Source organism: Nansenia antarctica, assembly GCF_963989245.1.
Source record: "Nansenia antarctica genome assembly, chromosome: 1".
In the NCBI taxonomy this organism is placed as follows: domain Eukaryota; kingdom Metazoa; phylum Chordata; class Actinopteri; order Argentiniformes; family Microstomatidae; genus Nansenia; species Nansenia antarctica.
Window position 1 is genome coordinate 90568741 of NC_137674.1, and position 18441 is coordinate 90587181.

General features: G+C 44.9%; 1 protein-coding gene across 1 annotated transcript in view; it reads right to left on the minus strand.

The window, feature by feature from the left end:
- The window catches only part of nek1 (NIMA-related kinase 1), a gene marked incomplete at its 5' end in the record, with an annotated part of 43859 nt that overhangs the window by 21429 nt on the left and 3989 nt on the right, over positions 1-18441 (minus strand). The window contains 12 exons of the mRNA XM_080527109.1: positions 286-363; positions 521-604; positions 1519-1605; positions 2153-2255; positions 2450-2566; positions 3265-3452; positions 3648-3728; positions 16652-16699; positions 16820-16879; positions 17175-17240; positions 17566-17717; positions 18143-18215. Coding sequence (XP_080383235.1) covers positions 286-363; positions 521-604; positions 1519-1605; positions 2153-2255; positions 2450-2566; positions 3265-3452; positions 3648-3728; positions 16652-16699; positions 16820-16879; positions 17175-17240; positions 17566-17717; positions 18143-18215 — 1137 coding nt within the window. The remainder of the gene's footprint in view (positions 1-285; positions 364-520; positions 605-1518; positions 1606-2152; positions 2256-2449; positions 2567-3264; positions 3453-3647; positions 3729-16651; positions 16700-16819; positions 16880-17174; positions 17241-17565; positions 17718-18142; positions 18216-18441) is intronic.

The following is an 18441-nucleotide window of genomic DNA, read 5'->3' on the forward strand; positions in this document are numbered from 1 at the left end:
AACCTTCAGGAAATGTTGTCAAACGTGTCGTCCTGCAAGAATCGATTAGGTAGCTATCTAAAGAGCTGCTCAACCAATGGTACAGCAGCACTGTCGCTCTTAATGCTAACTACGCGGCGTGAGACTCACCAGGGTTCCTGCAGGTTTTTACAAGTCAAATTTAAGACTTAACAATATAAGTGTGTTTTAATATAATTTAAGACCTATTTCACAGCCATATCGGACCAAATTTTTTTTTTATATGAAGGAAAGAAGAAATAAGTCCCAGAATGACTAAGACGTCACCTTCAGGGCCTCGATCTTCTTCCTCCTGAGCTCTGCCTCCTCGTTGGACTCTTGGCTGTCTGAGCCGTCACTGTCGCACTGACAAAAAAAGGATGGAAAAAATGCTGATTACAATACGTTCAACTTACTGAATATAATAACGGTTAAATAAAATACAAATTAAAAGAGGCAAAAAAGCAAAACAAATATGATAATTTGTCCGAGAAGAGTTGTTGTGTGAGAGGGTTAGGGATACCTTCTCTCCTCTGAGGCGTGCTTTGATCTGCTGCCGCTCGTTGAAGTTCTGCAGCCTGATCTGCCTCAGTCTCGCCAGATACTCCTGAGAAAACACACACACACACACACACACACACACACCTCAGATCTCAGGATCTTATGTCTCGAGATTCTGAGGGGCGCAGGCAGTAAAGTGCTGTTGGAAGTTCTAAGCAAGTTCACACCCACTTTTTGCTGCACACTCACTTCGCACACCTGAATGAGACCCTCCTCCTCCTCTGAAGACATTTTTTATGCCATCATTTCACATGTGAGCAGTGTGCAATTAATATCTATTTAAAAAACACATTTGAAATCCTCCCTCCATTTGAAGCGCTGCTCTCTATTCATCAGTAGCATCTGTGTGTTGCTGGTGACAGGATATAGTGCCTCCCCTCACTTTTCGATGGGTGCACCGTCAGACTCTGATTGAGTTCCATTAATTCACACACACACACACACACACACACACACACACACACACACGTCACATGGTTCGGAGGTCACAGCTCTACACAGGTTCTACATATCATTACATAAACAGATTTCTCCTTATACAACGCACACAAACATCAACTTGTCTTGTCAAGCATTCACAAAATCAAGTCAAAGACCTCAAATAGAAGCACTGGAGTTATTTGAAATGAGCCAAAATAACGGCAAATGAGGAACAAAACAGTATGCACACAATAGTGTCAAGTGGAGGGGAAAACCAAACAGTCAAATAAAATAATTCATCAGGTTCGATACACATTTTCCCTCTGCGCACGCGCACACACACACACACACACACACACACACACACCAGGGATTGGGCGATGGGGAGTGCTCTTGGACGAGTTAAGGCCGAACACTGTCTGAGGGGCGCGCCATGCAGACACAACAGAAGAGGGAGGACAAGCCAGACCAGGCGTGTTATGAGTGAGGAGGTGGATGAAGGGAGTGAGAACATCTGGACATCCACAGTCAGCCTCCTACCTCCTCCTCCTGGTTGGCTCTGGGCCACCTGCATCGTATCGAGCTTGACCGGCTTCCATAGATGGCTGCCAGGTTTTGCCGCGCACCCTGTTCACCGTTCAATTCAACCACATTTCAGAATGGGGCAAAGTCGTGCTTAACATGTGTCAATTTAGTCTGGTAAGAAAGTCAATTCAACTCGTCATCCTGATGGACACTCTGGTTATTCATTTTGACCTTATGTATGAACACACAAAACAACCTGTTCAAGTGATACAAACTTAAAGAGAGCCATCCTATGGTTCACTGAGCAGTGGATAGAATCATACAAACACTGTCCTCTAACGACAAAGGTCTATACTCTACTATATGTCTATCTATTCTTCCATCACTCTATACTTCCATCACTCGGTCCCTCTAGCCAAAGCTCCCACGGTGGCTTCCACATTAGTGAATGGCAGAGCTCTGGCTACTTCCCCTTCAACTCCACATGTATTTCAGTTGAAAAGCAAGTCTGTATTCTTAGGACTAGGATTGCTGTTCAAAGGACAGAGTTAGACATTCAAAGGTATTCTATGTATTCTCAAGGTATTTGAGGTAGGACACATTTCATATTTCAGTGATTTCCTGTATAGAGGATCAAGGAGGTACGTACCAGCTGGCCCTCAGCACGGACCTTGTTCAGCATGGCCTCCCGCTTACGCTGCAAGAACTCCTCCACCTGATTGGCCCGTCCCGCAGCCATCTGACCCCGTTGCCTGGAGACAAAGGGCCAAAATGATGACTTATTTACTTTACTTGTAAGTATTTTTTTATATGTAGTCCTTTGCATATTTGCTGCTGAAAATATGTATTTATAAAACATAATTGCACATTTCTGAGATGTATTATAGTGTAAAGCTTTACGGCCAATCAGAGACAGTGTATGATCGTGGGTGACCCAATGGCTGACCTGCTAACATGGGCTTGCTTGGTGACGTGCTCCAGCCTCCGCAGCTCTCTCTTTACCGCCTCAGGTTCTGGGAGGCGGGCCGGGCCGCTGGGCAGCACTGGGCCAGCAGGTACACCCCTGAGAGAGACAACACAATCAATCAATCAATCAAAGCCCGGAGGGCATCAAAGATCCCAGCCACCCCAACCACAGTGTGTTTGAACCAATGCAGTCCAAAAGGCGTAGCCTCTTTTGGAGCCTCAAGGCCAAAACTCTAACTAACAGCTACTTCCCCCAGGCGATCAGGCTCATGAACAAGCCTACTGTATATGTAGACAAATGTGCTTCACAAGCACATCCCATACATACGGACTACCTAAGCTTAAGCTCACAGTCACTTTACTACTGTCACTTATGTCCTATACTATTGACACTATTATTGAATTATGCCTATTGCCTTATTGTCTCCAAATTGCAAGATACTGCTAATTGTAAATAATCTTATTTGTCACTTATGTCCTGTACTATTGTCACTTTTTTGTATTATCTTGAATTATGCCTATTTTCTTGTGCTGCAATGTCAGGAATCGAAGCCTAAGAATTTTACTCTCACAATTAATGTAACACTTGTAATGTGACATAACAATAAACATAACAATAAACTTGAAACCAATCAACCATTCAACATAGTTAAGAACTAACACAAAGGAGACTGAATGAATACATTGTTTGAAGTCTAAAAAGAGGGTTAGTTTAATTCTTTATTTAGTCGATGAGGACATTTTTTTTCCCATTACAAAACGGGCAATCAAAATAGTAGGGGAGGCTGAAGCTACCTCATTGGACCATCTCCTCCTGTTGGTGGTGCCTCTCTGGCGCCCTCTATGGGCTGTGGAGCACCGTGGTGGTGGTCGTCATACTGGCCTCTGTTAGGGCCAGGGCCTTGGGCAGGAAACAGAGCAGCAGGACCTGGGCCAAGGACAGGAGCGCCGCACACAGCCATCATGCCTCCTCCAACGAAACACTGGTGAGAAAAGGAGAGGGTATGCTTTCTGTAGCCTAGCCCTAGTCCATCTGGAGAAGAGTGTCTGCTCAATGACTCATATGCCATTGTAAAGTACAGGGAGGCGGATCTAGAATATAACTTCTATGGTGAAGACTTTGTAACAGATCCACAGGAGAGGTTTTCAATGAAGTGGAAGAGGAAGAGTGGGCATACCTTCCTCTCAGGACTACTGCCACCACTGGAGATCAGGACGTGCCTCCAGCCTTGCTCTCGTGCTCGGTTGATCTGGTGGATCTGGGGGTCCGAGGGAAGGTCACCGTTAGTGGATGTGCTCCTCAAATGTCTACTATTAAACAAACTAAAAAACAAATGTCAACAAAATAACCATGACCTTCTTCTTTATGTCTCAAATTCCTCTGTGTCTATCCCTGCAGCTCTCTCTATCCTTAATTCATTTGGTGCTACAGTATATCTCAAAAGTGAGTACACCCTTTAGATTTTTGCAAATATTCTGTCATATCCTTTCAGGGGATAACACTATCTTAATGAAACTTTGATATAACTTAAAGTAGTCAGTGTGCTGCTTGAATAACAGTATAGATTTATTGTCCATTGAAAATTACTCAGTACACAGCTGTTAATGTCTAAACAGCTGGCAACAAAAGTGAGTACACCCCATAGTGAACATGTCTAAATTGTGCCCAAAGTGTCAATATTTTGTGTGACCACCATTGTTATCTAGCACTGCTTTAACCCTCCTGGGCATGGAATTCACCAGAGCTGCACAGGTTGCTTCTGGAATCTTCTTCCACTCCTCCATGACGACATCACGGAGCCCACGGATGTTGGACACCTCAACATGTGCTCAATTGGGTTTAGGTCTGGAGACATACTTGGCCAGTCCATCACCTTAACCTTCAGCTTCTTGAGCAAGGCCGTTGTCATCTTGGAGGTGTGTTTAGGGTCATTATCATGAAAACTGCCCTAAAAAACGGCCCAGTTTCCGAAGAGAGGGGATCATGCTCTGCTGCAGGATGTCACAGTATATTGGAATTCATGTGTCTCTCAATGAAATGCAGCTCCCCAGTGCCGGCAGCACTCATGCAGCCCCAGACCATGATGCTGCCACCACCATGCTTGACTGTAGGCAAAACACATTTGTCTTGGTACTCCTCACCAGGGTGCCGCCACACACGCCGGACACCATCTGACCCAAACAGGTTTATTTTGGTCTCATCAGACCACAGGACATGGTTCCAGTAACTGGACAATAAATCTATACTGTTATTCAAGCAGCACACTGACTACTTTAAGTTATATCAAAGTTTCAGTAGGATAATGTTATCCCCTGAAAGGATATAACAGAATATTTGCAAAAATCTAAAGGGTGTACTCACTTTTGAGATATACTGTATCTGGCTACAAACTAAATTTAAGTAAAAGTGAACTATTCCCTTTAAGTAAAGCAGCACGTGACTGCCCCTTACATAGTCTGCCATTTAAAACTGCACCACATAACTTCACTAACTTAGGGATTCAGGTAACTGATAAGTTGACAGTAGTAAAGCTGATAAGCTAATTTCGCTCCTCTTCTGACCCGTGTGGAGGAGGACTTTGACCGCTGGTCAGTGCTAAATCTGTCTCTGGCTGCCCCAATTAATTCTGTCAAGATGAATACCCTCCCCAAATTGTTATACTTATTTCAATGTATACCCATTTTCATCCCCAAAAAATGTTTCTCTAAAATGTACACTATTATTTCAGACTTTATTTGGAACAAGAAAAACCCCAGGATACGCAAACAACTTTTACAGAGACCAAAGGCACTGGGTGGAATGGCTCTACCGAACTTGAGGTTTTACTATTGGGCTGCCAATCTGAGAATAATACAATCCTGGCTGCACTCTGATTCACATCACTCCCTGCCTGTTTGATTAACATCACTAGACCTGCCAACCTTCAGAAATGTTTATGAATACCACTTGTTTTTGCAGAAAAAAAATCATACGCGTTTGTGTGAGGCAAATACACGCACGCTTGTGAAGCAAAACACATAAATTAATCTCAATATGCCCAATATTCCGATTGGGCAAGAGTCATGTAAACACGTACCGAACCCGATTAAGGCAACATTGGGATTTTCCAGCGCCTGTCCTGGGCCGTCCCACCACCCCTACCACTGTCCTCATAGGATACCCCTTACATTTAGACTAGGAGACCCCTTACATTTAGACTAGGAGACCCCTTACATTTAGACTAGGAGACCCCTTACATTTAGACTAGGAGACCCCTTACATTTAGACAAGGAGACCCCTTACATTTAGACAAGGAGACACCTTACATTTAGACAAGGAGACCCCTTACATTTAGACAAGGGTACACAGTCAATCCTAACATCACCACTAGACAACCATAGGATACCCCTTACATTTAGACAAGGGTACACTCATAGGGCGTTCACACCGGCAAAGAACCGTGGCGGTTCGCGTTCGCGAACCAAGTCTGGAACCGGCCGGCGCGTTCAGACCGAAACTCAATTGGTTCGGAACCTGAAAAGTTGGTTCGCAGCGCGAACCAGAAAATAGTGGTTCTCAAGCGCGAACCAAAACGTAGAACAGTCACGTCGTCAGTGGGTGTGTCATATTCTAGGCTGCAGAGACCAGCAAGAAGGAAGTAGGAAGCTAATCTAAATCTAATCATTAGTGATCAAAAACAATATCAAAAGTTTCATTATTCTCTCTATCTTCCTCACATGCTCAGCAAACACACACACACAGACATGCGTGAACACGAATTTCGTAAGCCATTTCCATTCCCGTAATGGAGCAGCTGATTAGTAAGAGAACGCATGTAGAAAGTGTTTTGTTTCATAGAAAATAGTGTTTATTTCAGATACTGTAGTGGAACATATTATCTTCATTTCCAGTGAAGTAGCTGGCATCTAGTTATGACATTTTTGTTCATCCCCGCCCCTTCATCACCCATCGTTAATGACGCGGATGGTTCTGGCTACACTGGTGTGAACACGGGCTCGTTCGCCAGACAGCACCAACGTTCGGAGGTTCCCGAACACGAACGCGAACCCATACGGTTCTTTGCCGGTGTGAAAGCCCTAACAGTCAATCAACCACCTGCTTCAGTGCAACAAGAATTGGGTTAAGTAGTTTCTATATTAAGTAAGTGACTATATAACCAGATACCTAAATACTTTGAACATCCCTGCACTATATACATGAAAACACAAAGGGGCATATACATTTATTTATTTATACATTAGTTGACACCATGATGTCAATGGGAAACGAGCGGCGCAATGCTACCAGAGATAAATGAGGCTGCATTCGTAAATACGCTCTGGAAATCTGATCAGCACTCATGGAAGGCCTCTTTTCCAATCAAATTACTTGGTCCCTTTATGAAGTTGCACCTCCAAACAGCCTCACACACCTCCTAACCCACCTCCTAACACAGCCTCACACTCTGACATAGATATCGCGATTGTGCGCATGCACCACAAGTGCCTACCATTCACATCTTAAAATGTGTTCAATTAGTTGACAATACTACCAAATGAATGAAAATGAATGAATTTCGATTAAATGGTAAATGGACTGACTTACAGTATATAGCGCCTTATTCCAAAGCGCTTTACAACGGCCTCTCATTCACCCATTCACACACACATTCACACACCAATGGCGGCAAGCTACCATGCAAGGCGCCGGCCTGCTCATTGGGAGCAATTTGGCGTTCAGTGTCTTGCCCAAGGACACCTCGACATGTGGCCAGACGGGGCTCGAACTGCCGATTTGCCAACCTTGCGATCATTACACGGCGGCTCTACCTCCTGCGCCACAGCCGCCCCGATTATTTTACGGTACTGTCTCAATTATATTTGAAGCATTTTCTGGGTCTACCAGTACGCGCATTCCCAGTGTACCTGAATACGCGGTTCCATGTGGCGAGAGATTCTTTTGTCAATTAACATGTAAACAGAATATTCCAGTTGCTACAGCGCATATAAACACCTTATTCGTAATATTACAATAACCAGAATATTGACCTTAATCGGAATGGTGTGCATGTTAACGTAGTCAATGACACAATATCTGAATCCTCTTATTAAGTGGCTAACCATAGCAGATGATGGGATAAATAACGTTACAGAATCCTACCTATTTGATGTAAATTGAAGAATGTTTATCAGAAGCATTTTTCATAGGCTATAGGCCATCTCCAAAGCTGCCGCTGTAGTTGACAAAAAATCAATCCAGGTCCACTTTGGCGATGGCTCTCTCTTGTATTCCAAACTAATCCAAAGTGCTTGACAGTTGAATTCTCAAGAGGAATGGTAGGCTCTAGGCATGTTTATCTGTATTCCGTAAACAGCAGAATCTGAAGCAGGTAAAAGTGACGCAAGTGACGCTTGCGAATACGATTGATGGAACGAGTGAGTGAAGGTAGGAGGAACCAATCAGGCAGCTTTTTCAGTACCTTTCAGCTGACAATGCGTACCAGCGTACATTGACGTTAAAATGCGTACCTGCTACGCAAAATGCGTACAGGTTGGCAGGTCTGCATCACATCACTCCCTGCCTGCTTGGCTTGAAATGGAGGCTACATCCTGTAGGCCAGCATCTCTCTCAGCATTAGCTCACTTTCCCATTAAGAGCCCCCCCCCCCCCCCCCCCTCTGTTTACACAAAAAATGTAATTGTCAAATCGTCCTTGAGAATTTGGAGTCAGTTCAAACGCTGCTTTGGTCTCCAAACATCCTCTACGTTAGCCCCTATAAACATACTCTACGTTAGCCCCTATAAACCGTCAAGGCCCTGAACACAGAAAAGGCCTAAGTTCTGGGCCCAGGACAGTCCGGACGGATTGTATGGCAGCTAGTGCTGAGGCACAAACATGTACATTTTCAAGCCTGCAAACTGTGACACTTTAAAATAATGTGAAAAAATACTTTTTGTGCAATATGACAACCCTAGTTGACTATCTGTGCAGTATAGTACAGTGGATTGTGTACATAGCCTTTATTGATGTAAACCAGCTCCTTACCTTCTTGTGATTTTATGCATCTATGCTTTTTCTAAAATGTGTTTTCTTTTTCCTTTCCTAACACCAGGGGAGCCACCCCTCCTAAATTTCGTTGTTTGGTACCTGTACTGTAGCAATGACAAATAAAGTCCATTCCATTCCATTCCATAAACATACTCTATGTTAGCCCCTATAAACATACTCTATGTTAGCCCCTATAAACATACTCTACGTTAGCCCCTATAAACATACTCTATGTTAGCCCCTATAAACATACTCTATGTTAGCCCCTATAAACATACTCTACGTTAGCCCCTATAAACATACTCTACGTTAGCCCCTATAAACATCCTCTACGTTAGCCCCTATAAACGTCCTCTACGTTAGCCCCTATAAACATACCCTACGTTAGCGCCTATAAACATACTCTACGTTAGCCCCTATAAACATACTCTACGTTAGCCCCTATAACTGCAAATCTTGTTTTTCCTCCATCCTTAGTAGATGGTGCATTTACTATTTGGTCCAACCAAGGCATCAAATCATTCAAAGACCTGTATATTGATAACACATTTGTGTCTTTTCAACAGCTATCTGAAAAGTTTGCTCTACATAGGCAGCATTTCTTTAGGTATCTACAGGTCCGCAGTTTTGTCAGTAATAGATTTCCTCAGTTTCCTAATCATTCATCATTAGACACATTCCTTAAACCAGTACCTGTTCTGAAGGGATTCTTCTTCGGCGTATGGGTTGTTGTTTTCCTCTCCACTCCACCAGGCTCGGGGCCGAGGGGCTACCCTTTTACCACCCCAAGACCTGGTTGAGGGGCTCACCCGGGCTATATTTCTGGACACCCCTCCAGAAGCCACGTCATCTAATACCGACAGACCATGCATCCTGTTGGGTGGGTGGTACACTGGGCAATCCAGGATAACATGGTCTGCGGTTTGGTCCTCTGCGCCACACTCGCACAACGCATTTGGGGCCAAGCCCCATCTGTGCATTGATGAGCGGAAACGCCCGACGCCGGTCCGGAGACGATTGAGCCTCACCCAGGATAGCCTTGGCAAGTCCATCCCGAGGGGCTCAGGGCCGGCGACTGGGATGTGGTCACGGAGTTTGGAGGTGTTTGCCTCCCACTCCGCGCGCCACATATAATCCGCCCATCCTGCCAAATGGGTGTCTCGACTTGAGACGCCGGGAGGGCTCCGCTGTTATAGTGAGCCTATCATGGAGCAGATGGTTATTAAGCTCCACAGCCCGCCAGGCGAGACGTGCTGTGGCTCCCATGCGACGGAGGCCTGCGGGCTGGATGCCTGCTAGGATGGGAAGGTTGTCCACGGGGGTAGGACGCAGGCATCCTGTCACAATGCGCAAGGCTTTGTTTATAGGCGAGTCGATGAGGCAGGTGTGGGCACTGCGACACCATACTGAGGCGCAGTATTCACTAGTTGAATAAACGAGGGCTAGGGCTGCCGTGTGCCGGCGCCCCAGCCCGAGCCAACCAGTCGCCTCATCAACACCACACAAGCTGTTAACTTCTTGCGCAGTGACTCGAGGTGCCGGCGAAACGTGAGCGTCCTGTCCAATGTCACGCCGAGATAGAGTGGCTCAGCGGAACATGGCAGGGGAGTTCCATCTAGGTGTACTCTAAGCTCACGTTTGAGCTCCCTGTTGTTAAGGTGGAAGGCAGCCGACACCGTCTTTGCCTCGCTAAGCTTCAATCTCCATTTCCGGAAGTATGCCACTAGTGTCTGCATGTCCTGGCTCAGAATCCCCTCCACAGACTTCCAATTTCCAGCAGAGTACACCACTGCGAGGTCGTCTGCGTAGGCGTACTTCCGCGAGAGTGTGTTGGGCAGGTCATAGGTGTAGATATTATAGAGGAGGGGGGCCAGGACCGATCCCTGAGGGACGCCGTTCTTAAGGCGTCGAAGCCTGCTTAGCTGTCTGCAACCGGTGGTGAGGGTAAAGCTGCGGTTACGGATGAGCTCCATGATCATTCTGACCATGTGCCTGTCCGGCAGCAGGCGGAGCAGCTTGCAGGTGAGGCCGCGATGCCATACGGTATCGTAGGCAGCCGTCAGTTCTATAAAGACGGCCCCGGCCTTCTTTTTTGCCGAAAAGCAATCCTCGATGTCTTGAGTCATAAGGTTGACTTGATCTACGGTCGACCTCCCGCGTCGGAACCCGGCCTGCTCACGTGGGAGCAGCGGGTCGACAATTGGTTTGTAGCTAATGCGACGTCCGCGTGGGATGGATTTTTTTGCCGCTTTCACCAACATGCCGCAGAAGTCCCGGTACGCCTCATCCACGTTGTTAGAGTTAGGCGATGGGAGGTGCCTTGTGGATTTGTTGGTAAGGAGGCGGAAGCGTTTACAGTAGGCCTTTCGGAACTTTCCTAGCACACGTCTATCAGGGAGCCGGTTGTCAGCGCTGGCACTCGCGAATGCCAGGTCAGGGTTCGTCCCAGTGTTCCAGCGACCGGAGCGGAAGCTGGCTGCGCCCTTGGGGTCATACAACAGGGCCAGGCTGTTATTAGCTGCCCAGACAGCCAGGTTCTCTCCGTCGGGTGAATTGGTACGGTAGCCCCAGTCTTCATGCTGGCAATTGAAGTCACCAGCATAGATACAGGGGTGGGGGAACACTGGTAGACACACTGGTGTGATTCGCGAGGGTGGAGGTTTGTCGATGTTGACGATTTTTAGACCGGCAACGTCCACGCACAGCCACTCAATCTCCGAGTCAGCCGGGGATTGGTCAGCGAGAGTCCAGCTCAACCTTTGTTGGACAAATGTGGCGAGGCCATGCTTCCTGCTCAGGGTAGACCCAGCTAGATCAAAGTTTGGTAGAACTAGCTTGTCTGCTGATATGCAGTGGGTCTCCTGGAGGAGAATGACGAGGGCCTTGGTGGTATTGGCCAGGTGTTCGATGACGTCGATCCTACTGGGGGTTAGTCCTTCGGTGTTCAGCTGCAGTATTCTGGGTTCGAGGTCAGCAGACCTCTCCCCCGGCTGCTGCCGAACACCAGCCCGGGTGAGGGGCCCTGGTTGGCAAACTTTGTCTCACTTCTTGCCTTTAGCAGTCATTAGCTACTTACGGGGGTTACCACGAGAAGGTGTTTGCCACGCCACATCAACATGCACGGATGCTGAATGCTCTCTATTCGCTTGGTGATTCGCAGTTCGCACAAGGTTTTCCACTTGTTGTGAACTTAGAGTTCACTAGCTTTAGAGAGGGATTGATGTCCCATATCTATGCTCAGATTTGTTCCCTTCATCTAGTTACCTTAAACTCCATTAAAACTCTCTGGGAAGTAGATCTTGGTGAGGAGATCTCTGAGGAACTTTGGGAGGAGGCCCTTGCTAAAGTACACAAATCATCGATCTGTGCGAAACATGGACTGATCCAGTGCAAAATTGTGCATCGCACTTTACAAAGGTCAGGCTCTCTAGGATCTATAATGATGTAGACCCAATTTGTGACAGATGTCGCCAAGCACCAGCAAGTCATGCACACATGTTCTGGTCTTGTCCGGCTTTACATATTTGTTTTGCTTCCTGCTTCTGAGTAGATTAGACGTGTTTCTCCCTCGCTCCTCTCCTAGCACTGCTTTCCTGCTTTTTTCTTGCTTCTTTTTTATAGTTTTAACTATTTTTTATATAGCTTTTATTCCTACCATGCCTGCTATCTGTCAAAGTTGTGTGGATCTTTCAAAGAGTGTAGACTTATTGGAATATACTCTCTAGGGGCGACTCTCCGCAATCAAGAATCGCTACGCTAATGGTTCTCCACCCACGCAAGCCTTTGAAGAGGATTTAAATCAAAATTCACACTTCCCAAAGCTAACGAGGCAGGTGACAGCTGCAAAATTCACTGGACAGATGAATTATCCCCCGAAACTACTGAAAAGCAGCCAACTGAAGTCCTCGTTAGCACCGTTAGCATCAACAGGTAGGCCCGAGCCATGGGCTTGCATGACTAAACAGAGCCGAGATCGGAGTCTGAGACACCGGCCCGCGGAGCAGCGAGCTGGCATGACTCCCAAGGCCTGAGATAAGAACATCAGTCACGCCAAGATTTCCCAGGCCTGGGAATCACGTGACTCCCTGCCCCCCCCCGGTGACTCCCCGGCCCGCAGGCACGAGCTCAAGGTCACCCCCTCCTTCTTCTACATCTCTGTGTGATATGCAGCGGATGAAACAGACTTCACCTCCAAAACATACTTTGTTGATTGGAGACTCGCCGATCAGAAACGTAAGAGGTAAAAAATTACATATCCACTGTCTTCCTAACCTAACGGTCTCAGAAATAACAAAAGATTTGGAAGAAACACTGTCTAAAAACCCAGACACAAAGCGTCTTGTATTACATGTGGGACAAACCGATTCACGTAAAATGGGCTCAGTAGACTTGAAATGTGATTTCATGGAACTTTTCAATAGACTTGACAAGCTTAAGATTGAGACATTCATCTGTGGACCACTACCCACTGTTGACAGAGGTAACCTTGAATTCAGCCGGCTCCTAAGTCTTAACACGTGGCTCTCTGGTGCGTGCAAACTTAAAAGGCTGAAATTCATTGACCGCTGGAACATATTCTGGAGGCAGAGAGACCTATTCAAAAGAGATGGCCTCCACTTAAACAGATCGGGAGAATACCATTTAATGAACAACATACTCTTCAACCTCATAAACTCTGCTCCCCCTTCCCTCAATGCTCTTGAACCAACTGAAAGGCCTACAGCGCAGGATTCTTCAGACTCAGCACAGGCAGCTGAACTGCTCACAGTGGATAAACTCTCCCCACAGTCCTGCGACTCATCACAGCCTACAGTAAAGGGCCCTCCAAACTCATCACAGCTGGCTGAAGTGCGTGCTGCAGATGACTTATCAATCTCCCCATCGCAACTGCCTAAACTGCGCTCCACAGTCACCAGGGCAAAACTAATCATTAGCCAACTCGTTGAACCCGCACTATGGCGACAGTCCAGCCCCTTTTCTCTCCCCCCACCCTCCCTCCCTGCCCCCGACCTAAACCACTCTACCCCAAACTCCCAGAGACACTCATCCACTGAGTCCACTGAGCTCACCTTCCTCCAACTCACGCCATTCCTGCCTTTCTCAGATAGGTTAGAGAAAATGGTGAAGACAGGAGTAGAGCTCACCCCGAGAGCTGCTCCATCTCAGGCAACTCTCCATTCTACAACACCTGGCCCCACACTCCCTGTGACGCCAGCCTCATCAACAATGCCATCCTCATCAACAATACCCATCGCCCTACCCCGCCACAGGATGCTATCTACAACACCCATCCCCATCCCCCGGATGACACCCAGAATCAGTTGATGCTCTAACAGTCCCTGCTTCCATAGAGTTGATACCATTGACATTCCTGATATAAAGCTGGGACTCTCAATTCTTGCTATCCCTGTTCATATCAGTAACAGAACAGTTAATTGCAAGTCTGAATGCTTTATACACCCCTCAAATTTAATTTCTGTACCCTGCCACACACAGCGACCAAACACAAAACCACTCAAGCTAGCACTTTTCAATGCCAGATCCTTAGCTAATAAGTCTCTCTTAATAAACGACTTGATTAGCTCCTATGAACTAGATTTCGTATTTATCACTGAGAACTGGTTAGATAAAGATAACAAGACACCAATTCTTATTGAGTCAGCACACCCCAATTTTAGAACCTTAGATGTCGTTAGATCCCACAAAAAAGGTGGTGGAATCGCCTCTTTCTTCCGAGACAGTTTTAACTGCAAACAGACATCCTTCAGGGAATTTTTAGCATTTGAATATCTTTCAGTTGTTTTGTTGTTCCACTCCATAATTTTATACAGACCACCCCAATAGTCGACTAGCTTCTTTAATGAACTTACAGAGCTTCTCTCCATCATTACTACTGAATTTAATGGTCTGATCATTGCTGGTGATTTCAATATTCATGTAGATAACTCAGAGGACAACAAAGCCAAAGAACTGTCTGTTCTGTTAGCTCCCTGGAGAACTGCCCCATCCGTAAAGACCCAAAAAAGAGAATGTCGTAAAGCAGAGCGCAGATGGAGAAAAACGAACCTTCAAGTCCACTATAAAGAGAATCTTCAAAACTATAACTTAGAAATAAGAAGCGCCAGGCAATAATTTTTCTCTAAGATCATAAACAATAACATCAATAATGCCCGCATCCTTTTCAGAACTGTTGACAGACTAACAAATCCCCCAACACCCATTGCTCAGGAATTTCACTCGACTAGTAAATGCAATGAGCTTGCATCCTTTTTTAACAATAAAATAGAAACCATTAGACAAGGCATTAGGTCTTCTGTGTCAGGCATGAAAAACATGTCCCCATTAACAACCCCAAATAGGGCGGACATAACAACCATGTCACAATTTAACACCATCGATTACAAGACCCTAGATAAAATCATGTCACGTCTTAAACCATCCACCTGTGCCCTTGATGTCCTGCCAACAAGCTTTTTAAAAAAATACAGTCGTTCGTTCACCGAACGACTGTAGTCCCATTGACAATCTCTGTAATTGCATTGAGCAAATTGCAATCTCTGTAATTGCATTGAGCAAATAAACGCCTGGATGACACAAAACTTCCTCCAACTAAACAAGGACAAAACAGAGATGATTGTATTCGGTGCACCTGATAAAAGATTGAAAGTCAGTGCAAAACCTGATTCTTTCTCTCTTCAAACTAAAAAACAGGTCAGAAATCTTGGTGCAATTCTAGACTTCGATCTAAACTTCAACAGCTACATAAACTCGATAACTAAATCAGCCTACTATCACCTGAAAAACATAAGAATGAGAGGTTTCATGTCCAAGCAAGACCTTGAAAAACTCATCCATGATTTGATTATTGTAATGATCTACTAACAGGTCTATCTAAAGGAGCTGTTCGTAAATTGCAGCTCATCCAAAACGCCACTGCCAGGGTCCTAACAAAAACAAAGAAATTTGAACACATTACACCAATCCTGAGATCCCTGCACTGGCTACCAGTCTCTCAGAGAATTGAATTCAACATCCTCCTAATTCCATACAAATCACAAAATGGTCTTGGACCAAAATACATATCAGATCTCCTCCCACCCTATATTCCCGCAAGGTCCCTAAGGTCAGCTGAGACTAATCATAATAAGAATAATTCCAAGAGTAAAAACAGAACACAGTGCAGCAGCTTTCAGTCACGCTGCTGCATGCTCCTGGAACAAACTCACTGAAGAAATCAAACAGGTCCAAACCCTTAAAATATTTAAATCTAAGCTAAAAACCTTCATGTTTTGCACCAGTTATGAATAAACACAAACACTTCTATCAATGTCTTTTTTCCATTAACTATTGTCTCTTTAAATGTTTTATCTATTTACTTCTTATATTTGCTTTTATTCATTGTAATTTTTATTTTCTTATGCTCCTCTTGCTGTATTTTTAAATAATGTATGTAAAGCACTTTGAATTGCCCCTGTTGTATGAAATGTGCTATACAAATAAACTTGCCTTGCCGTACATTCTTATTGGATCGAAATCTTTAGATCACTGTTGGAAGTCACTGGAAAGCCAATTGATCCTAATGCTATCACTAATTGCTCCACCCACACTGCCACTCTCTTCCCTGGAGACAACCTATATAGCCTTTGTAACTTTACTGGCCAGACGCTTGATATTGCTCAGGTGGAAATCTTCAACTCCTCCCTTGCATACCTTGTGGATAAAATAAGTGTTACATGTTGCTAAACTGGAGAGGATCAGGTGCATAATGATAACATCCCTGAGGAAGTTTGATAAGATGTGGGACCCATTCTGAGTATGTACGAGAGCTGGACATGCCAGATATCTGCCAGGCAGCTGACTGACCAACATCTTTACATTAGACACACTGTTTATTTTGATTTTTAATTGTATTTCTTTATTATTTATTGATTTAATGTCTTTAGTCTTAGTCCTGGATTCTATTTTTTGTTTGATGTATTTGTCCTGTCTTAGTCCTGTCTTATTTTAGTTTTGGTTCACTTAAACTTGCACTTACTTTGTGATTTATATTAACCAAATGTTATTGTATTGTATATTTGTTGAAAAACCTGAATAAACAGATTGTTAAAACATATATATATATAACCACCACGGTGAATGATGTCAAAAACCTACCCTTTCCCTCTCAAATCTCTTCATTTGTCCAGCCTTCAAAATAAACATCTAAAAGGACAAAATAGAAGAAAAAAAAAAAGTATTAACATTAAGGTTTCCTATCTTGAGAGATGAAATATATAGATCTATAAAAAAAAATCATAATAAAAAATTATGATTCAGCTTCACCTGCTCCCTCTGCTTCCTCTCCTTCTCGATCAGCTCCATCCTTTTCTTCCGGGCTCCTTCCTGCAGAGTGAAAAGAAAGGTCAAAGGTCAAAACAGAGACACAGTGAGAAGCACTGCTACTGAGCAGGTGTACAAGGAAGGAAAAGACAAGAGAGAGTATACTCTCCAAGGCAGGGTAAAAGAGAGAAGGTAAAGAGGCAGGACGCTCCATACGGGCTGGGAGAAGAAAGAGGGGGAAGGGCTGCAGTCTGTTTGGAGAAGTAATGATGTCAGAAACACATAAGTAAGGAGGGAATTTGGAGTGGGAAAGAACCAACGGTTAATACAGGAAGTAGGGGGGAGCTCTCAGCTGTACCTCATATCTTCTCCTCTCTTCCTCCACTCGACTCACTCTTCTCTGGGGGGTGGCTGGGAGTGGGGCCTGAGCAACATATGACACTGGGGTTCAGAGGACGGATACACACACACACTACAAAAGAACAGGATACCAGACTAGAGGCGTACTACAACATGACAAACATTTTAGTAACACACACACACACACACACACACACACACGGACACGGACACACACACAAACACACCAAAAAAGTAATGCCCAAACAAGATGAGTAGATGAAACAGATCAATACACAGTTGAGAGGTGGTATGCATCCAAACAAAGAAAGAGAGTGGCAGCATCGGATCATCCTGCTTCCAAAGATGAGAGGTCACTGAAACTCTTCACAACCAGAGCTGCTACTAACCGCTTTGTGTTTGACCACTGGTTTCCTCTCTGCAGGCTTCTTGGCTGCTTCCGAGGCTTTCCTGATGGTTAAAGGCACTCCGTATTTGGCGGCTGGTTTGGTGATCTTCTGGGTGGGGGCAAAGGGGGTGGCAGCAGGGCCGGGACGCTTGGCTGGACAGGGTAAGAGAGATCAAAACAAAAATGCCACTGTATGTCATTCAGGTACGTTTTAGATCAAAATAGAAATGGAATTACATGTTATTTGTCACATACATCGCATACAGGCGTAATTGATAATAGTGAAATGCTTTGGAATCCAGCTCTTTGATCAGTCAACAACAATCAACAGTTAAAATAAATAGCAAAGTTGAGGAGGGGCAAATCCAACGGGAGGCCATTTTGCACGGCGCCATCTTGGTTAGTGACATCTTGGTTCGTGACATCTTGGTTCGTGACTGTGGTCTACCCACAATCACACCATGTTGAAATACAGACCAATAAAGTGATCTCTCCGAGTCCACTTTCAATGGTATGAGTGGTTATCTGTGTTTTTCAAAGCCAACAGTATTGTGCTGTTCCACTGTCAGTCTGTTTACCTGGTACCCCCAGCGCCACAGACGCTTTAGGCTGCTTGTGGAGGAAAGTATGGCTGAATTCCTGAGCAATGATCTGAGGGAGAGAAAAAAAAAAAAAAAAAAAGATAGTTATGCTATCTTTCACACTGTGTAAGTAAGTAAGTAAGTAAAGCTTTTAAAAAGCGCTGTGTATCAAGGGCTCAGAGTTTCTCTGTAATGATGCGTCCCAATTCTCTAAACGCAGTATAGCATATACAATAGTGTCATCAGCATATAGATATTAAGTATGCCGGTTACAATTACTTACATATAATCCAATA